At 44.2% G+C, this 20,556-nt stretch overlaps 1 protein-coding gene across 1 annotated transcript in view; it reads left to right on the top strand.

Moving 5' to 3' along the window:
- Window positions 1-20,556, top strand: part of LOC126213360 (polyhomeotic-proximal chromatin protein-like) — a 367,100-nt gene that overhangs the window by 238,372 nt on the left and 108,172 nt on the right. Inside the window, exons 3-4 of the mRNA XM_049941064.1 lie at window positions 2,099-2,172; window positions 18,843-19,013. Coding sequence (XP_049797021.1) covers window positions 2,149-2,172; window positions 18,843-19,013 — 195 coding nt within the window. The 5' untranslated portion in view covers window positions 2,099-2,148. The remainder of the gene's footprint in view (window positions 1-2,098; window positions 2,173-18,842; window positions 19,014-20,556) is intronic.

Below are 20,556 nucleotides of genomic sequence, written 5' to 3'. Positions count from 1 at the left end.
TTAGCACACTGGACTCGCATTCGGGACGACGACGGTTCAATCCCGCGTCCGGCCTTCCCGATTTTTCCCTAAATCGCTCCAGGTAAATGCCGGGATGGTTCCTTTAAAAGGGCACTGCCGACTTCCTTCCCCGTTCTTCCCTAATCCGATGAGACCGATTACCTGGCTGTTTGGTCTCTTCCCCCAAACAACCGCCAGCCGTTGTGGCTGAGCGGTTCTAGGTGCTTCAGTCTGGAACCGCGCTGCTGCTACGGTCGCAGGTTTGAATCCTGCTTCGGGTTTGGATGTGTGTGATATCCTTAGTTAGGTTTAAGTAGTTCTAAGTTCTACGGGACTGATGACCTCAGATGTTAAGTCCCATAGTGCTCAGAGCCATTTGAACCCAAGCAACCCAACTCCCAACCCGAAACTACATAACATTAATTATGCACTACTGGCCATTGAAATTGCTACAGCAAGAGGAAATGCAGATGATAAACGGGTATTCATTGGACAAATATATTACACCAGAACTGACGTGTGATTATATTTTCACGCAATTTGGGTGCATAGATCCTGAGAAATCAGTACCCAGAACAACCACCTCTGGCCGTAATAACGGCCTTAATACGCCTGGGCATTGAGACAAACAGAGCTTGGATGGCGTGTACAGGTACAGCTGCCCATGCAGATTCAACACGATACCACAGTTCATCAAAAGAGTAGTGACTGGCGTATTGTGACGAGCCAGTTGCTCGGCCACCATTGACCAGACGTTTTCAATTGGTGAGACATCTGGAGAATGTGCTGGCCAGGGCAGCAGTCGAACATTTTCTGCATCCAGAAAGGCCCGTACAGGACCTCCAACATGCGGTCGAGCATTATCCTGCTGAAATGTAGTGTTTCGCAGGGATGGAATAAAGCGTAGAGCCACGGGTTGTAACACATCTGAAATGTAAAGTCCACTGTTCAAAGTGCCGTCAATGCGAACAAGAGGTGACCGACACGTGTAACCAGTGGCGCCCGATACAATCATGCCGGGTGATACTTCTAATGTGCGTTCACCGCGATGTCGCCAAACACGGATGCGATCATCGTGATGCTGTAAACAGAACCTGGATTCATCCGGGAAAATGACGTTTAGCCATTCTTGCACCCAGGTCCGTCGTCGCAGGCGCTCCTGTCTGTGATGCAGCGTCAAGGGTAACCACAGCCACGGTCTCGAGCTGATAGTCCATGCTGCTGCAAATGTTAGTGCAGATGGTTTTTGTCTTGCTAACGTCCCCATCTGTTGACTCAGGGATCGAGACGTGGCTGCACGATCCCTTACAGCCATGCGGATAACATGCCTGTCATCTCGACTGCTGGTGATACGAGGCCGTTGGGATCCAGCACGGCGTTCCGTATTACCATCCTGAACCCAACGATTGCATATTCTGCTAACAGTCATCGGATCTCGACCAACGCGAGGAGCAATGTCGCGATACGATAAACCGCAATCGCGATACGCTACAATCCGACCTTTATCAAAGTCGGAAACGTAATGGCACGCATTTCTCCTCCTTACACGAGGCATGACAACGTCTCACCAGGCAACGCCGGTCAACTGCTGTTTGTGTATGAGAAATCGGTTGGAAACTTTCCTCATGTCAGCACGTTGTAGGCGTCGCCACCGGCGACAACCTCGTGTGAATGCTCTGAAGAGCTAATCATTTGCATATTACAGCATGTTGTTCGTGTCGGTTAAATTTCGCGTCTGCAGCACGTCATCTTCGTGGAGTAGGAAGTTTAATGGCCAGTAGTGTATTTTGCTGATGCGATATGTTCTTTACGTCATTCTCTCTCTCTCTCTCTCTCTCTCTCTCTCTCTTTCTCTTTCTCTTTCTCTTTCTCTCTCTCTTTCGTTCTCTTTCTCTCTCTCTCTTTCGTTCTCTTTCTCTCTCTCTGTTTCTTTCTCTTTCTCTCTCTGTTTCTTTCTTTCTCTCTCTCTCTCTCTCTCTCTCTCTCTCTTTATTTCTCTCTCTCTCTCTCTCTCTGTCCGCTTATGCCTGTGTTTTTTTTACTGTGTGACAAGGGCGACGCGTGAGTTACCCTGTGTGTTGGTGTGTTGCATGTGCAGACGCAGTGGCCGACCTATGAGCGCAGCCGCCGGGTGACGCCGCCGGGGCCATGGAGCAGCAGCCTCAGCACCAGGTAACGCAGCCCTGCTGGCCTCCCTGCGCTTGTGTGGTGGGTTGTGTGCGCGAGGCTGCTACGAGCCACTACACCACCCTGGCATTGTGGCTAACACAGCTGCACCGACTGCCCTAGTGCACACACGTCAGCCCGTCTCCATTTTCCGCTTCTTAAATCTTTAGCATTGCGGCGGCTCTACGGTATCTCAACAGCGACCCAGCTTTGCACGTAATGGGGAAATCCTGGCTGTACCTCAAGTCGAAAAACTAGTAGAAGCCGACCTCGGGGAAGATCAGTTCGGATTCCATAGAAATGTTGGAGCACGTGAGGCAATACTGAGCTTACGACTTATCTTAGAAGCTAGATTAAGGAAAGGTAAACCTACGTTTCTAGCATTTGTAGACTTAGAGAAAGCTTTTGACAATGTTGACTGGAATACTCTCTTTCAAATTCTAAAGGTGGCAGGGGTAAAATACAGGGAGCGAAAGCCTATTTACAATTTGTTCAGAAACCAGATGGCAGTTATAAGAGTCGAGGGGCATGAAAGGGAAGCAGTGGTTGGGAAGGGAGTGAGACAGGGTTGTAGCCTCTCCCCGATATTATTCAATCTGTATATTCAGCAAGCAGTAAAGGAAACAAAAGAAAAATTTGGAGTTGGTATTAAAATCCATGGAGAAGAAATAAAAACTTTGAGGTTCGCCGATGACATTGTAATTCTGTGAGAGACAGCAAACATCGGGTATAGATTTAAGTGTCAGGAAGTCGTTTCTGAAAGTATTTGTATGAAGTGTAGCCATGTATGGAAGTGAAACATGGACGATAAATAGTTTGGACAAGAAGAGAATAGAAGCTTTCTAAATGTGGTGCTACAGAAGAATGCTGAAGATTAGATGGGTAGATCACATAACTAATGAAGAAGTATTGAATAGGATTTGGGAGAAGAGGAGTTTGTGGCACAACTTGAGTAGAAGAAGGGATCGGTTGGTAGGGCATATCCTGAGGCATCAAGGGATCACCAATTTAGCATTGTAGGGCAGCGTGGAGGGTAAAAATCGTAGAGGGAGACCAAGAGATGAATACACTAAGCAGATTCAGAAGGATGTAGGTTGCAGTAGGTACTGCGAGATGAAGAAGCTTGCGCAGGATAGAGTAGCATGGAGAGCTGCATCAAACCAGTCTCAGGACTGAAGACCACAACAACCACATCAAGTGCAGATGATGTATTTAGATCTTCCTGGAGAAACCTGAGACGGGCTGATGTCTGAGTTTGAGTTCGTACTAGCAACGCCACTAGACTGGACTACTCTGTCCGGCTGTGTTACCCACACTGTCAGGGTGCTGCAGTGGACAGCACGTCAGGCTAGTAACCAGCAGAGCCGGGTTCGACTCCCAGCCTTTGCACAAATTATAGCTCGTTACTTGATGTTCAACACTTACCGAAGATAAAGTAGAGTGTCGGTGTGTCTGTGGGAAAGTGTAAATTAGATCAGAGCAATGATCAGAAATTGGCGGAAGTTAAAGCAGAAGACGAAAAGAAAGGTGACGAAGAGGAAGGACCAAACGAGAAGACTGTAACAGCATGGTGCGAGGAGGAAAGGTAGGCCGACACCAAAGTGATGAGAGCAATATGGCCACGAAAGAAGGCAAATACGGAGCTGTTAAATACTTAACGTAGTCGTAATGCGCTTATTCGTGAATAGTAATAATAACGATAATAACACTGGGCAACAAAAAAAGCTTTTTTTAAAAAAGTCTAGGGTTTTCCCGCTGAATTACGACTAATTTTGATGCCCTGAGTCCGAAAATGACCTTGGTTTTGTTCTATCAGGTCAGGATTTTTTGCTACAGAAATTTTTAAAAATCGATTTTTCGTAAAAAAACAAATTTCTTTGTATCATCTGCTGAGAAACCCCGGAAGATTTTTTCCGTTTTCCTCAAGAAATAAAAGTGAACGTATGCAAATTCATTAAGTTTTTATTTACTCCATCAAATTAAATAAGCATATTTATCATAATATTAGTATAACAATGAGCGTTACGTGACACAAAAGTTCAGAGCTCACGGCATGAATCGGCGTTTCTTCGATTCCCGTTTGTGAGCAGCTGCTGGGTTGTCTCTCTTCAGCATCCAGCAGTAGTCCGCCATCATGACTGCGTCCCACCTCCCCTGGTACCTATCCTGATGGAACCTTTCTCCCTGCTCGTCGCTCATCGCCCCAAGGTTTTCAGGAAACTTCTCCATGTGTGAGTACAGGAAGTGCATCTTTATACTCGTCAAACACCCGAGCTTTTGAAAGGCCTCTATCATGCTGCTGATGAGTCTGGCGTGGTTTGCTGCCTTCGTGTTCCCCAGGAAGTTGTTCACCACCTGCACAAACGATTTCCACGCGGCGCACTCTAACGTGTTCATGGAGTTTTCGAACTCTGTGTCCTTTATGAGCTGCCGTATCTGTGGCCCATCGAAAATGCCGGCCTTCAGCTTCTCAATGGTCAGTCGCGGAAAGGCTCGGCACAGGTAGTGGAAGCACCTCCCATCCTTGTCCAGAGCACGCGTGAACTGTTTCATTAACCCAAGCTTCATGTGTAGCGGTGGGATCAATATCTTCTCCCGGTCAACAAGAGGTTCGTTTATGATGTTTCTCGCACCAGGTACTAACTGCTCTCGTGGCGGCCACACTTTCTTTACATAGTGCTGGGCTCTGTCTCGACTGTCCCACATACATATAAAGCATGGGTATTTCGTGAACCCGGACTGCTCACCAAGTAGAAAGTTCACCATCTTGAAGTCGACGCAGATGATCCATTGGTGCTGCTCATATTGGATTTTGTCGAGCACGTACTTCACTGCTTCATATTTCTCTACGAGAGTTGTGGAGTGAGCAAGAGGGATTGAGGCGAACTCGTTCCCGTTGTGGAGGAGCACACACTTCAAAGAGCGCTTGCAGCTGTCAATAAAGAGTCGCCAATCTCTCGGATCGTATGTAGGAGCCCCGAGTTTAACAAGAAGACCGGCGACATCTCGGCAGTACACTAGGTCTTCCTCCTGGCAGAAATAGCCCATGTAGTCCTCATGCCTTCTATGAAAGAAAGTGATACGCGCGTCCTCGCCAAGTAGATTTTTCTCTTTGAGTCTGGAGGCCAACAGCTCGGATGAAGTCTTCGACAAGCTGAGATCCCGAACAAGATCATTAAGCTCACATTGTGAAAAGAGCTGCCGACTATCTTGTGCTTCATACTCCTCGTCTGCTATATATCCTCCCTCGTCTGCAGTGGTGGCCTCGTCGTCGATGTTAGGAAGCTCTGTGAACGCTGGTACAGGAATTTCTTCACAGTGAGCAACTGGACGGCGGGCAGATGGAAGGTCGGGGTACTGGAGGCTGTGCCGATTCTTCCGGTTGATGCCAGTAGTATTGATGGTCCAGAAGTAACAATCCGATGCATGGTCAAAGGGCTTCCTCCAAACCATCGGAATCCCAAACTTCAGTGAAGTTTTCGTGCCCTTCGTCCACCGCCGGAGGTATTCCACGCACTTCTTGCAGACCGTGTGCGGTGCCCAGGGCTTATCTTGGTCACCCAGCTTGACTTGAAAGTAAGCCTGGTAGGCCTTCTTCACAAATCCAGTGATGTTCTTCCTGTCCACTGAAAGCGTGTATTCTCCGCAGATGTAGCAGAAAACGTCTGGATTATTCATGCATGAACGTCGCGCAGAAGCCATATCAATCTGAAATAGTAATAGAAATATGCAGTTGACTGTCAGACAGTAAAAATTAGAATAAATTTTATACTATAGTAAGAAAAAAAGGCATCTATTGGAATGATTAACTGTTACAATCTTAAAGGCTTCTTTTGTTTTCATATGTCCTGAATAATCCCCTTAAAACCCCTAATATTAGCATATTGAAGCCTATAAAAAGGCTTACATTTCAGGGAAAAATGGTCATGTAGGCCTATGGCTGTATCTCAAAAAGTTGACCTGATAGAGCAAAATCAATGTGATATTCGGACTCAGAACACCAAAATTAGTCTAAATCAGCTGAGAAACCCATGACGTTTTTTTGGTTGTGGCCCAGTGTAATATATGTTGTTATATGTTATCTGTCTTGAGGTGACTGCAATCTAATTAAAAAGAATTACAGCAGACGCGTTTCGCTTTTATTTACAAAGTATCTTCTGTGGTGTTCTGTAAATTGTATACACACGTTTGTACGTTTACTTTTCATTCTTTTAAGCTTAACACAGCGTTTTCTTTCTGAAGTTGGTCTGTAAGCTACTCACGGTGTTTCTTCACATAGTCTCCACCTTCCCCTCTTGCTGGCAGTGGTTGATGTCGACACGGTTCATTTCACGTCTGCAGTTTTTGTCATTTTGCGTCATTTCCTGCGTTTATGTGAGGGGGGTAAGGCTAGAGAGGATAGTTTGTCCACACGGTCTTCATCAGATGAATTTGTTTTGTCGTCGACGTCGTCGTCTTGGGCCGAGGCACTGGTTTCGTGCTGCTCTGTTCCGTGCAAGGCTGTTCATCGTTGCACAACTACCAGATCCGTCTGAGCCTGCACCAGCTTACTGTACTCAGCCCTTCGTCTTCCTCTACAGTCTTCATCCCCTACCCCCACCCCACCCCACCCCACTCCCCGCCCACACACACACACACACACACACACACACACACACACACACTCTTCCCTTGACCATTCCATGATGCATCATTACGCGTTCTATCAACTCACCCTTGCCATAAATTTCTCCGATTCGGCGCCTCTTCGGCAATTATCTCAACTACGCATCTAATATTAAGCACTCCTCGCTAACACTACTTATTCATTCTCCTGTCTATCGTCCACGCTTCACGTGCGTTTATCGCTTTCTCCAACTCAATGTTAAACAGAAGTGCGGACAGGCCACGTCATTGTCGTGCACAAAAATGTCTATTAAGATGCATCAGAAGCAACTTTTTGCTACGCAGAAATTAGATTATGGCGAATAAAGCAGGATTCGACTGAGGCTGTCGATTTTCAATCGATCAATCCTTCGCAGTCCATTTCGGGTTTATAACGGTGCGTCTACATCTACATCTACACTCCGCAAGCCACCTGACGGTGCGTGGCGGAGAGTACCTTGAGTACCTCTATCGGTTCTCCCTTTTATTCCAGTCTCGCATTGCTCGTGGAAAGAAAGATTGTCGGTATGCCTCTGTGTGGGCTCTAATCTCTCTGATTTTGTCCACATGGTCTCTTCGCGAGATATACGTAGGAGGGAGCAATATACTGCTTGACTCCTCGGTGAAGGTATCTTCCCGAAACTTCAACAAAAGTCCGTACCGAGCTACTGAGCGTCTCTCTTGCAGAGTCTTCCACTGGAGTTTATCTATCATCTCCGTAACGCTTTCGCGATTACTAAATGATCCTGTAACGAAGCGCGCTGCTCTCCGTTGGATCTTCTCTCTTCTATCAACCCTATCTGGTACGGATCCCTCACTGCTGAGCAGTATTCAAGCAGTGGCCGAACAAGTGTACTGTAACCTACTTCTTTTGTTTTCAGATTGCATTTCTTCAGCATTCTTCCAGTGAATCTCAGTCTGGCATCTGCTTTACCGACGATCAATTTTATATGATCATTCCATTTTAAATCACCCCTAATGCCTACTCCCAGATAATTTATGGAATTAACTGCTTCCAGTTGCTGACCTGATATATTGTAGCTAAATGATAAGGGATCTTTCTATGTATTCGCAGCACATTACACTTGTCTACATTGAGATCGAATTGCCATTCCCTGCACCATACGTCAATTCGTTGCAGATCCTCCTGCATTTCAGTACAGTTTTGCATTGTTACAACCTCTCGATATACTACAGCACCATCCGCAAAAAGCCTCAGTGAACTTCCGATGTTATCCACAACGTCATTTATGTATATTGGGACTAGCAGCGGTCCTACGACACTCTCCTGCGGCACACCTGAAATCACTCTTACTTGGGAGACTTCTCTCCATTGCGTGGAGTTGAATAGAACTCTGTAACATTCTAGATGATGTCTCGGCGTAGTGCTGATGTGTATACTGTTTACAAATGAAATGACACAATTTCGTAGACTTTACTGGTCTCACACACACCTGCCGCCGCTGTCTACTTTAGATTCCCTCTTACACACGGGCAGAACTGCCGGGGCTCTGCATACTACCTGTATGAGACCAGTCAAGGCTCTGAATTTGTGTCATTTCATTTATTTAAGTAGCTCCATCTGGCTTTCAGGCTGGATGCCCCATTTACATTCGATGCCGAGCTGCTATTCCAGAACGTGGGGAGCCTCGGACATTCAGTGCCTGCGTGAGAGGGAATTTGAAGTAGACTGGGGCGGCAGTGAGAATTTGGATCGAGGTGAAGACCCGCCAGGGTAATGCGTGCAGGTGTGTGAACCGCTGTGCCGTGCCGGCTCAGAGGCTAATGCACCTGCCTACTGAGCAGGAGGCGTGGGTTTGATTCCCGGCTTCAGTTTATATACATAAAGTCGTATCTCTCTGCTGTTTATTACTACGCAGTCTGCCTGATATACCACTGTAATGTCACCAGAATGAGATTTTCACTCTGCAGCGGAGTGTGCGCTGATACGAAACTTCCTGGCAGATTAAAACTGTGTGCCAGACCGAGACTCGAACTCGGGACCTTTGCCTTTCGCGGGTAAGTGCTCTACCAACTGAGCTACCCAAGCACTAAAGGCAAAGGTCCCGATCTCGAGTCTCGGTTCGGCACATAGTTTTAATCTGCCAGGAAGTTTCACTTTAATGTCGCCCACACATGTGCGTTCTGCAAGACGACAACACCCACACCCTGAAATACCCTACAACGATATTTGCCCTCACTAACACGTCGTCATTCCCATTCGCACTATTGCTGTGATCCTGTGCGGCATTGAGGACGAAAAGCGCGGGGGTGGGTGGCAATATGGTAGGCTGCGGCCTGGCATATTTGTATTCTTCATGTGGGGAGGGGGAGTGATGTTGCCGACGATATGCGATTTATTACAAGGTCTAATAGTAGTAGTCGGTAGGTGTTCACAGATTTTGTAATTACGTTAAAGATGAGACGGCTAACAATGCAAGTGCTTCATTGTCCCTGAACGACCCAACTCACTAAACTATTGTTTTTCCTACTGAATCTGTGCAGGTAACACCAGGGCCGGTTTTAGGTCCAAGTGACGCAATTGCGACATTTCTATAAAGGATGTAACATAAGTAGCCGGCCGCAGTGGCCGAGCGGTTCTAGGCGCTACAGTCTGGAACCGCGTGACCTCTACGGTCGCAGGTTCGAATCCTGCCTCGGCATGGATGTGTGTGCTGTCCTTAGGTTAGTTAGGTTTAAGTAGTTCTAAGTTCTAGGGGACTGATGACCTGAGAAGTTAAGTCCCATAGTGCTCAGAGCCATTTTTGTAACATAAGTAGTAGCGAAAACTGACAGGGGTGACGGAGTACGACTGGACAATCGAAACTGTTCCAGTACGAATGTGTCCGGTCAAAAAGCAATGGAAAAAAACGCCTGTTTCGTAAACAACTCACCTTGCTCCTTAACATAGTCTCCTTTGAGGGATAATCACCCGGGCCAGCGATCCTCCAGCTTTTTCATTCCACGACATAAATAAGTTCTGTCACACTCTGCAAAATACTCTTTGACGGCAACTGTCACTTCCAAGTTTTATGAAACTTCCTTCCCAGCGAGCCAGAGTTTCAAGTTAGGGAAGACGAGGAAGTCACTTGGGGCAAAGTGTGGCGAGGAACCAGTTGGAAGCTCAGTTCGTGCACGTCCGCCGTCGTTACTACTCCTGTGTGCGACGCTGCATTATCCCGATAAAAGAGCACTTTCTTGCGTGCCAACCTCAGTCTTTTTTTTTTTCCAACCAATACATCCAAAGTCGAATTATCGTTCTGCCTTAAAAAGGGTGCCACTCACCTTACCAGCTCACAAAACGCTCTCTGCATATTTGGGCGCATTTTCGCCAGACTTTGTCCATTCTTCTGACTGCCCTTTCCGCTCTGGTGTGTAATGATGTGTCATGCTTCATTTGGAGGCAATGTAATGTTGTGTATGCGTCACTGCTTTTTTTCCCCTTTAACTAATTTGTGCCTGATTTTACTCTGAGAAGCTCAGTAATGTATGTAAATACCGTAAATATAAATGTGATTCAAAAAGTACTTGAAGTGGGAAAAAAAAAAGAAAAGACTGTTACTCTGTATCTTGTGGAAAGAGGACGTGTTGCTAGGCCGTCGCTCAGAACGTATTGTTACATTTAATGAAAATTGATATTTTAGTGATAAAACAAATATCTTGTTTTTGGAAAAGGAGGTGAACTTCATTGTCGTCGCCGCCTATCAATAGAGAGAATTGTAAGTGTACAAAGTATACTAAAATACAGAAAAAGAAATGTATTCTCTATAGTTTCCATTCAATACGTAACAACCTCTCATAATTTCTTAATTACAAAATGGCTCTGAGCACTATGGGACTTAACTTCTGAGGTCATCAGTCCCCTAGAAGTTAGAACTACTTAAACCTAACTAACCTAAGGACAGCACACACATCCATGCCCGAGGCAGGATTCGAACCTGCGATCGTAGCGGTCGCGTGGCTCCAGACTGTAGCGCCTAGAACCGCTGGGCCACCCCGGCCGGCTCTTAATTACACTAATTGGATTATGTTCTTGTACAATAGTATGGTGCTGAACTCCACTGAGCAATTTTGATGTAGCAGGACGTGTAGTTTGAAGGAAGTTTGTGTGCCAAGCAGTCTCCTTTTCTCACGAAAAGCAGATGTCTGATCTTATTTACTTACAACAGTGGTCCCTTAGGTATGAAAAGCCACAAAAACCTGGGCTCAAAGCTATCCGCAATAGGGCCAGGTAACTAACAGAGTCGTATTTTAAAGCTTAAAGAACAATAACTTCCTCCAAATCGTAATACGTCACCAACTGGTGCAGAAGGTGATCATTCAAGGAGGCAGCAACCAAAATTCAGGTACCAGTTACGACTTAAAGTAAAAATCTCAAACAAAAATCAATCTCTCTCTCTCTCCAAACACATATATAAATATTCATATTACTAAGATAAAAGTAATTTTATAGATGGAACCAGGTTTCATCAGCAGTCACATATCCGCGCAAAAAGTCTCCCGGATTGCGACTAAACATTGCCAGAGTTCGTAGTGAAACGTTGTGCCGGATGCGCTTTTGGTCGACTGTGAGCAGCAGTTGCAGGACCCAGTTTGCATTCAGCTTCTTCACAGCCAGTTCTCCTTGCACAGTGTTACGCATTCGCTAAGTTAAGATGCCTTCAGTCTCAGCACTCTCACAAATGTTTATTCGTCGACCTTGCATTACTACATAACGAATTTTACCGGTGGTTTCCTTTCGTCTTTAGTGCTTGTCCTACCACGTTTAAATTCATTGACGCAAAAGTAAACGATGCTGCACAGTCCGCTTTAACTTCGTCCAGTTCTGTTTTGATTTGTGCGGCACTCCAACCCTTGAAAAGCACAAAATTCCGTTTTCTCCCTTTCGAATCGCAGTCCACACACTGACGAGTTGAGACGGCTGTCAACAATGAACTGTACGCTGTACATTGTTGAAATTCTTTATACGATCCTTGGAATAATCGAGCTTACCAGCCCTAAAGGCGCAACAGAAGCGTTGCCGTCTTTGACGGACACTTATCAGAGCTCGTGAACATGGGTCCCCGAGCTAGCCGTTCACGATGTAACAGCGCACGGTCTGTGTGGCTGCGAACCTCCACCAAAGACCTTGTAAAAAATAACTAGACTCACTTATGGCGCTGCAGTCGCGGGATAATTTGAACCTTCGGCTGGACGCCATTATAGTGGTTGTAGTCTGATGTGTTGTGTACTATTGTTGTTTATGAAGACCCTGATACAACATTGTATGTTGGGGCGTATATACAGTATTTGTTCCTCGTAATTCTACTGTCTGTACGTTCCAATCAAAAGAAGTACAATGGTGAGGAGTTGTGCAGCGATTAATTGCACAAATAAATTCGAGAAAGGAACGAATATTACATTTCACAGGTATGTGAATATTTTAAGTTGTTTTGTATGTCAGTGTACTCGCTTAATAAATGTTTTTGTAACACGGTATTAGCATAATGTCTGTGCATCTATTTGCAGGTTTCCTTTCTCAAAACCATAGCTGTTACAAAAATGGTTACACGCTGTCAGGAGGCAAGATTTCCGACCGACAGAATACCACTTTATATGTTCTGATAATTTTGAAGAAATTTGGGTGATCGGTAGTGTTTTCATGGTCTAGGTTACGTTGAAAAAAAAAAATGGTTCAAATGGCTCTGAGCCCTATGGGACTCAACTTCTGAGGTCATTAGTCCCCTAGAACTTAGAACTAGTTAAACCTAACTAACCTAAGGACATCAGACACATCCATGCCCGAGGCAGGATTCGAACCAGCGACGGTAGCGGTCTCGCGGTTCCAGACTGCAGCGCCTAGTACCGCACGGCCACTTCGGCCGGCAGGTTACGTTGAAACTTGATAATTTGGTCGTGAGTTGCCAAAGCACTATGCCATATATAACGCACTTCTCGTCATAAAATCTAAAGCAATGTAGAGTCAGAAAATATCTATTAATATAAAATCTATTAATATAGTGAGCAAATCTTCGAGTATTTTGATGCATTTTGCGTACATCTATCGTAAATGAACTACGAAAAATGCTAGGGGTCCAGTACATAACTTTTATCTACGGCAGATTCCATGTAGTACGTAAGATAAATTCATAAACAGTTACTAGTTGCTGTTTGTTCATAAATTAAAAAGTATATTGTAGTAACGTATTTAAATGGGGCATTATGTTTGTGACCTAACTCAAGGGAAGGCATTTTATAACCAAAAGCGATGTATAAACATTCGAACTCCGCGCGTCGGTTTACCACTCTGATGGCCGCCGCCTAGCTATTCAATTTGTCCGCTCTTCACAGTCGACCGCTCGTGCGGTTGTGGGGGCCTGACCTCCACAGACGCCAGCGTCAGGCAGTGTCGCAGTTAGCAGAACACGTCGGAAGCTCTTTTAAGGCTGTTCGCCGACGACGCGGATGTCTCTGAGAAGCTTGCAGCGCCAGGACACGGTAACGATTTACAGGAGGACGTGCAGACCCGCGACGAATGGTGTAGCGTCAGGCAGTTGTCCAGGCAGTAAATACACTGAACAGCCAAAGAAACTGCCTAATATCGTGTCTGGCCCCCGCGGGCACTCGACGCGGTATGAACTCGACTAGTGTGAGACCTTAACTTTTCCCGGCGAATCGAATGTTCAAATAACTTACGGGTCTGCTGCTGGGTGACGTCGTCGAACGCCGCCGGTATTTCGACAGGAGCACACCCTGCCATTCTCAAGGCACAAATGCTTCAGTGACAGAAGACACCTAACGCTCAGTTTGGGATGAATTTGGCTATCGTGCAGCCAGTGGAGTACATACTGAACGTTTATGACGAATTTCTATAAACTTCTGTCTTTTTTGAGTAATTTAGTATGCAATTTGTCGGTGTTAAGCGCTTCTTCCTAGTAAATAATTCTATTTAAAATTGGGTCATTCTTTTTGAGACACCATGTAGTATTACATTGAGGTGAGAGAAGGCGTGGGATAATGATATTCACATGCACTGATGAGCCAAAGCATTATGACCCGCACCCACCACGAGGTATTGCGACACAGTAAGGAAACAAATGCCAGCAGAACAGAGGCGAATAGGCAGTGATTAGAGGGAAGGAGAAGATGCGGGCGCCAATTGTGGAAATCCACTGATATAAGCTGTTTCAGGCCCGGATCTTAGGGGGTGGGGGGGTGTATCTGTCCTGCGCAGCAACTTGAGGGGGTGCCAAATTCATATTCTTGAAGGGAAAGAAAAAAAACCTTGTTTCAGGAAGCGCCTAGCACTCAGCGCACGTTGATCCATTGATTATTCGTATTATTTTGAAATGCATCTCAGTTCTTGAACATTTTTGAATAGATTCTAAGTTGATTTCTGAATGAATCGTAAGTTGATTTTTCAATCCATGCATAGTGTACGTGATGTCTCTGTCAGGGGAATCCCTGTCGCAATCAAAAAATAAAACACTTTCCCATAGACAAAAGGGGACTGGGATATACAAACTGACCCCAATAAACCCAAATGGCTGAAAGCCATTCGCTGCTTGTTTATGTGGTTGATTGGGTGCGCTAATGATCAGCGTTGTTATAATTACTAGCGAAATCCATAGGTTCAGACTACAAGAATGCAAATAAACGAGGAAATACATGTAAGAAAGATCAAATGTTATCGTCTCGGCGTATCAAAGAAAATGAAATTTTGACCGAAAGTTTTGGCAGGACCCTACGCTACTAATAGCCAGTTGCACAGTCGCCGCTTAGCAGCCGTTGAAGTTCCATTCTCGGGACAGCGGAAAACGCGTCGTACGAACACGTATAACGCCTAACTGGAGAATGAAGGCGGGATAACTGAACCCGTGATTCTGCCAGGGTTAGCGAAGCTAATAGTTAGAGAATTAGTGATGACAAGATTGATTGTTAAAACGACGAAGGTGAAGAAATGGGGACATCATACGAATTATATGGAAGAATGAGACGATTCCAAATTTATACAGAAATTTCGTACGACTGCTTTTCGATCTCATGCTTGAGAAACTGGACTGTATGAATGAAATGTGAAACTATTTCCTAAAATAAAATTTTTTGCTTGTAGTAGGCTTAATAGCCCTTTGATATTGGTACTTTGTGAATTATACTCTGTCGTATTATTTATATAAATGAGATACATACAACTGACCAATTCTGCGAAAACAGTCTCGCTTATTTGTGGTGCATTAAAATTACTCCAATATTAGAAAGGCCTATTCGGTTGTATCTAGCAGACAGTGGCAAAACAGATGTAATCAAATCTGGAAACCACACCAGCCGACCCCAGTGGCCAAGCTGTTCTAGGCGCTTCAGTCTGGAACCGCGCTGCTGATACGGTCGCAGGTTTGAATCCTGCCTCGGGCATGGATGTGTGTGATGTCCTTAGGTTAGTTAGGTTCGAGTAGGTCTAAGTTCTGGGGGACTGATGACCTCAGATGTTAAGCCCCATAGTGCTCAGACCCATTTGAAACTACACCGGTCTTGTGAACTATTCGTGTCAACAAGTTTTTCAGCATTAGACAATGACATTTTGACTTTTTATGTAGCAAAACGTTTCAAAAAATGGTTCAAATTGCTCTGAGCACTATGGGCAGAGCTGTCATGGATGTTTGGCTACTGGGAGACCATTTGCAGCCATTCATGGACTTCATGGTCCCAAACAATGATGCAGTTTTTATGGACGACAATTCACCCTGTCACTAGATCACGATTATTCGCAATTGGTTTGAAGAACATCCTGGACAATTCGAGCAAATGATTGGGGCACTTAAGTGGCCCGACATCAATCCCATAGAGTATTTATGGGACGTAATCAAGAGGTCGGTTCCTGCAGAGTATCCTGCACGGCCAACACTTGCACAATTATGGCTGGCTGTTTGGCTCAGTATTTCTGCAGGGGACTTCCAACGACTTGTTGAGTCCGTGCGACGTCGATTACCTGCACCTTGCTGGGCACATGCAGTTCTGACACGTTGTTAGGAACGATCTCATAACTTTTACCACCTCACTGCGTGCTGGCAGGGTCTTAAAATGCGGGAGTTTAGTGCAGTCTAGCGAGTATTCACCTGTAGATGGCCAAAAGACTCCCCACCAAAATATCATGGCAGCAGGTTGCAGATATCAGGCGGTTTGCCTTAAATTTCGTGGTACAATCCGTAAGCAGGGAAAGTTTTAAATTTCAAATTCGATGGAGTGCTGTAGAGCACACGCAATAGATCAGGAACGAAGCTTAGGGCATTTAAAACTATTGGACAAAGTATACCGACATATGGAGAAGAGAACTTGGAAAATAACTGAATAAATTAAGAACAACTTAACTGTCAACAGACACGAGATTCTCGAGGCACTGCTGTTGGCTGACACAATGGCATACAATTGAAAGTGAAGGCACATTTAAGGGAACAAACTTGAGCTTCACTGTAATGGACTCAGTTGGAGAAAAACTACTGAGATGTGATCTTGACGGAGGATGAATAGCGTAAGCGATGGAATCGGTTTGAACTTATAGAATAAGAAAAAGAAGAATAAGAAAAAGCTCAAAACCTTAAGGGGCTCCGGAACGCCCTATACTTGCAATGTTAAAATAACGCTTATAAATTACATCTTTCCTCACAAAGTATTTGAGGTAGGAAGTTGAACTTTTTACAGATTATTTATTGGAATATGGGCTACAACTTAACACAGGGATTTTACAAAATTTTAGTTCAGTTATTAAAGATGATTTTTTTCAATTGTAATGAAAATTCACAACATTTTTTTGCAATTTTTTATTTATATATTCAAAAATATACAGTTTTTTGGAAAAAGGCTGTGTTAAATTATGCAGAAGGTAGTGTGTAACATTTACTGAAAGTTTGAAACAAATATGTTTGGAAGATCCTTAGAAAACATGTAATTAGTATGAGAAAATAAAAGTTTTGGGAATCGAGCGACAAAGATTGGATTAACTTTTTAGTGCATTCCAGGTCCATAGGATGGATTATCTTCATCCTCTGCAAACTCCTCCTCCAGCTTCCTCTTGTTCCTCCTCCTGTTTACTCTTGCTTGTATTTCTAGACTCTTTACAGCCCTGTCTGCAGCCCGAAGGCGTTCTTTGTCTAAAGCAAGCATCGCTCATACCATGTTAGAACCTATCTTCATTCCCATATTTCTAAATACCTTGCACCTTACAATGTTGCCATCATTGAAAGTCGCAACAGCATCATACACACCAAAGTGAAGTGTTTCTATTCCCACAAATACAGTCTTGGGGATTCTCGACCATATAACACTATTTACACTTTCATTGGAGTTTTGAGTTTTTCCGTGAATACACTTTTTGAGAACCGACATATCAAATATTTCATTCACATCCGATTCGCCCATAAAACATTCATAGTTTTCACTCATTGAACCAAGCTTCTTCTGTGAAGTATTTTCTTTCCCACTTTGACTGCTATGGGCAGGTGTACTTGAGAGGTTAGGTTCACTCACTTGGTTATCGTCTTTATTGTTTACAGTAATAACACATACCTTTGGCTTTCCAACATTTCTCCTTTTCTTAAAAGCCTTCAGAGGATTTCTAATAACTTTACTTTTACTCATTATTATACTTCAACAAAATAGAGACTCAAGAAACAGAATTAATTACGAATATTTTCGAGATAACGACAGAGTAAATAAACATGAAACAATCGTCAATCACACCAGCGATATATATTGAACCATCACAGGTTAGCCACAACACATACTTTATCTCACATCACTAAAATGTACCTGATGAACACGGACGTTAATAATAACACCATTTGACAGCAGTTTAACAGCGCCACAGTGGGTCACGCCCATGTAGAACACATTTTAAAAAAATTTAAAAATAGTTGTAGTCTTCAGAATTGAATAAATTATATATCTATTAAAAGGTAATAGTCTGCAGATTCAGAAAACGCAAAAAAGTAAAAATTGAACTTTTCATGATTTTGAGCCTTTCCGGAGCCCCTTAATGGGCAAAGGCAGTCAGAAGAACTGTGTTGGAGAGGAATTTGCAGATTAAAAAGACTCTGGAAGCTAGGATGTGAGAAACAGTTATAAAGTTGTATTAAGTCATGAATGTAAATAAATTGCATGGTATGCACTTGCTCTGAGTAGCCAGTAATGAGCAGAAAAAGTTATCACTGAACACTTGTAGTATTCTTTCATTCCTTCGAGCCGGCCGGGGTGGTCAAGCGGGTCTAGGCGCTTCAATCTGGAACTGCGCTACCACTAAGGTCACAGGTTCGAATCCTGCCTGGATGTGTGTGATGTCCTTAGGTTAGTTAGGTTTAAGTAGTTCTACGTTCTAGAGGACTGATGACCTCTGCAGTTAAGTCGCATAGTGCTCAGAGCCATTTGAACCATTCCTTCCACTGTTGCTCTAGCTATTCAGGCATGCATTGACCTTCCATTAGAGGACTTGGCTCTCCATTGTTATTCTTTGTTCTCTGACTTGTCGGCTTCTTTTACTTTCCCAAGTTTCATGCATACTCTCTCAAATTTTCAAAGGTGTTGTCAGTCATCTTACCACTAGATTGAGGTAAATAGCACATCGAGTAAGCAGGTTTGGATTTATTCCACCACTAACCAATACATGGCAAAATCATGATCTGACTGAGGAGGTGAATTTGCAATTATTGGGAGGAACTTCTAATTCCTACCCACTATATCCTAATGTGTTTCTATAGTTTCCCTCTGTTATTTCAGTTAAATGTGAGGTTGCTTCCTTAAATGAACTGTGTGTAAATTGAGGTCCCCTTTGTTGTTTGACATCAGATGTGATGTGATGGTGAATTCTAGCCTTTTATTGACACTTGGTAATGACTGCTACCGCTTTGTGTGTTCCTACAAGATTTTCATGTAGAGCGAAGTGTGTCCGTCCAGCGTACAGCTGCAGGATCTGAAATGAGTACGGTGCTGTACCTCCATCCGCAGAACAGCGCAGTCCCCGCAGTTCTGCTCCCGTCGTAACGCTCCGGCCACCGCTGTTGCAGGTGCAGCTGTCTCACGACGCCAGTGCCGGGCAGGCGGCACAGCAGCAACAGCAGCAGCAGGCGGCACAGCAGCAGGCGGCGCAGCAGCAGGCGGTGGTGGCCGTGCAGCAGCACCACCAGCAGCAGGCGGTCATGGTGCCCACGAGCGGCATGCAGCAGATAGCGCAGCAGGTCAGCCCAGCCGGCCGAGTGGGGCCTGTTCACAGGGGACAGTAAGCTGGAGGGAGTAGAGTGTGACCTGTCAGGTGTGGCCTGCACAATTAAAATAGGTACAGTTACACGTCACTGGTACGAGTAAAATGGGGACTTAAAAGAAGACAATAAAATGACAGTAAAATGAGGCCAGTGAAGTGTGGTCATACAAGTAAAGTGGGACCTGTAAAATGTCACCAGCACAAGTAAAATGGGGCATGTAAAAAGGGAGCAGGGAAATGAGACAGTAATGGAATGGAGAAAGTAAAATTTGGTCAGTGAGATGTGGCCAGTAGAGCTATAATAGGGAGAGTAAAATGTCACCAGTACAATTAAAAGGGGACTTGTAACAAGAAGACTACAAAATGAGACAGAATGGGACACTTAAATTGAAGAAAGTAAGATGTGGCCAGTAGAGCTAAAACTGGAACAATAAAATGTCACCCATACAAGTAAATGTAAATAGGGAGCAGTAAAATGAGACAGTAAAATGGAGCAGTAAAATGGGAAAAGTAAAATGTGGCCAGTAATGTGTGGCCAATGGGAGTAAAATGCGGAGGACAGTAAAATGTGACAAGTACAAAGTAAAATGGAGCCTGCAAAAAAAAAAAAAAGGACAGCAAACTGTGAAAGTCAAATGGGGCAGTAAAATCGGATAAAGTTGTTGTGTACAACTTTGTTCACAGTGGTAAGGAGAGATGAGGTACAGTGCGGTGATGGAATTATTGTCATAGGAAAGCTGGACACGAGCAGAAACGCTTAGTGAACAAGATACTGCGATAAACATAAGATTTACTTAACTTCTATTTCTTCAAGTTGGGTCCACGAGATCCCACACGACCGCTATCGGTGTCTGACGGAAACTTGCAATTCTGTTGCCAACTTCGTGACACCCATAGGTGGTATCGATGTGTGGTACCACAAAAGCAAAATGTGGAAGTAAAAAGTGACAAAGTGAAATGTGTCCAGTAAAATATTGAAGACTATAAAATGGGGGCAATATGAGTAAAATGCAGGCAGCACAATGGGTTCAGGAAAAGAGTCTTAGTGTAATGTACTGGAGATGTATTTATAATACATTGTAATTGTTGCAAACTGTCCCTTTCTATCTCACAATTTCGTTTGTTGTTCATTACCTCAGAAAGAAATTACTGTTACACTCTTATTTTCGTTTAATTTTATGGTGTCTAGAAATGCCCAAAAACAGATCACTAGGCAGTGGGTAGCGTTTCACCTATTTGATTTGTAATATGGCTATGTTTCAAGTTCTGTAGCTGTCTTGAGAAACTTATGATGCATTGTACTTATTATGCTGCTGTGTTCAGGGCCCAAGATACAACTTTGTTTGCCACAGGAAAGTGATACTGGTTCACAGTAGGTCTCTGTACCTCTACGTTAGCTACTACATCCGTCCATCCAAACCTTCAGTATTGTACATTGGCAAACAATTTGGAAAGTTTCTAGTCTCTTCTTCTCTGTGCTCTTTATGTTAAATGTTTCACTTCGATATAAGGCTCAACTC

The sequence above is a fragment of the Schistocerca nitens genome, chromosome 11 (genome assembly GCF_023898315.1).
Source record: "Schistocerca nitens isolate TAMUIC-IGC-003100 chromosome 11, iqSchNite1.1, whole genome shotgun sequence".
In the NCBI taxonomy this organism is placed as follows: Eukaryota; Metazoa; Arthropoda; class Insecta; order Orthoptera; family Acrididae; genus Schistocerca; species Schistocerca nitens.
Note: the sequence above shows the minus strand (reverse complement) of the source record. Positions and strands in the feature narration are given on the sequence as shown.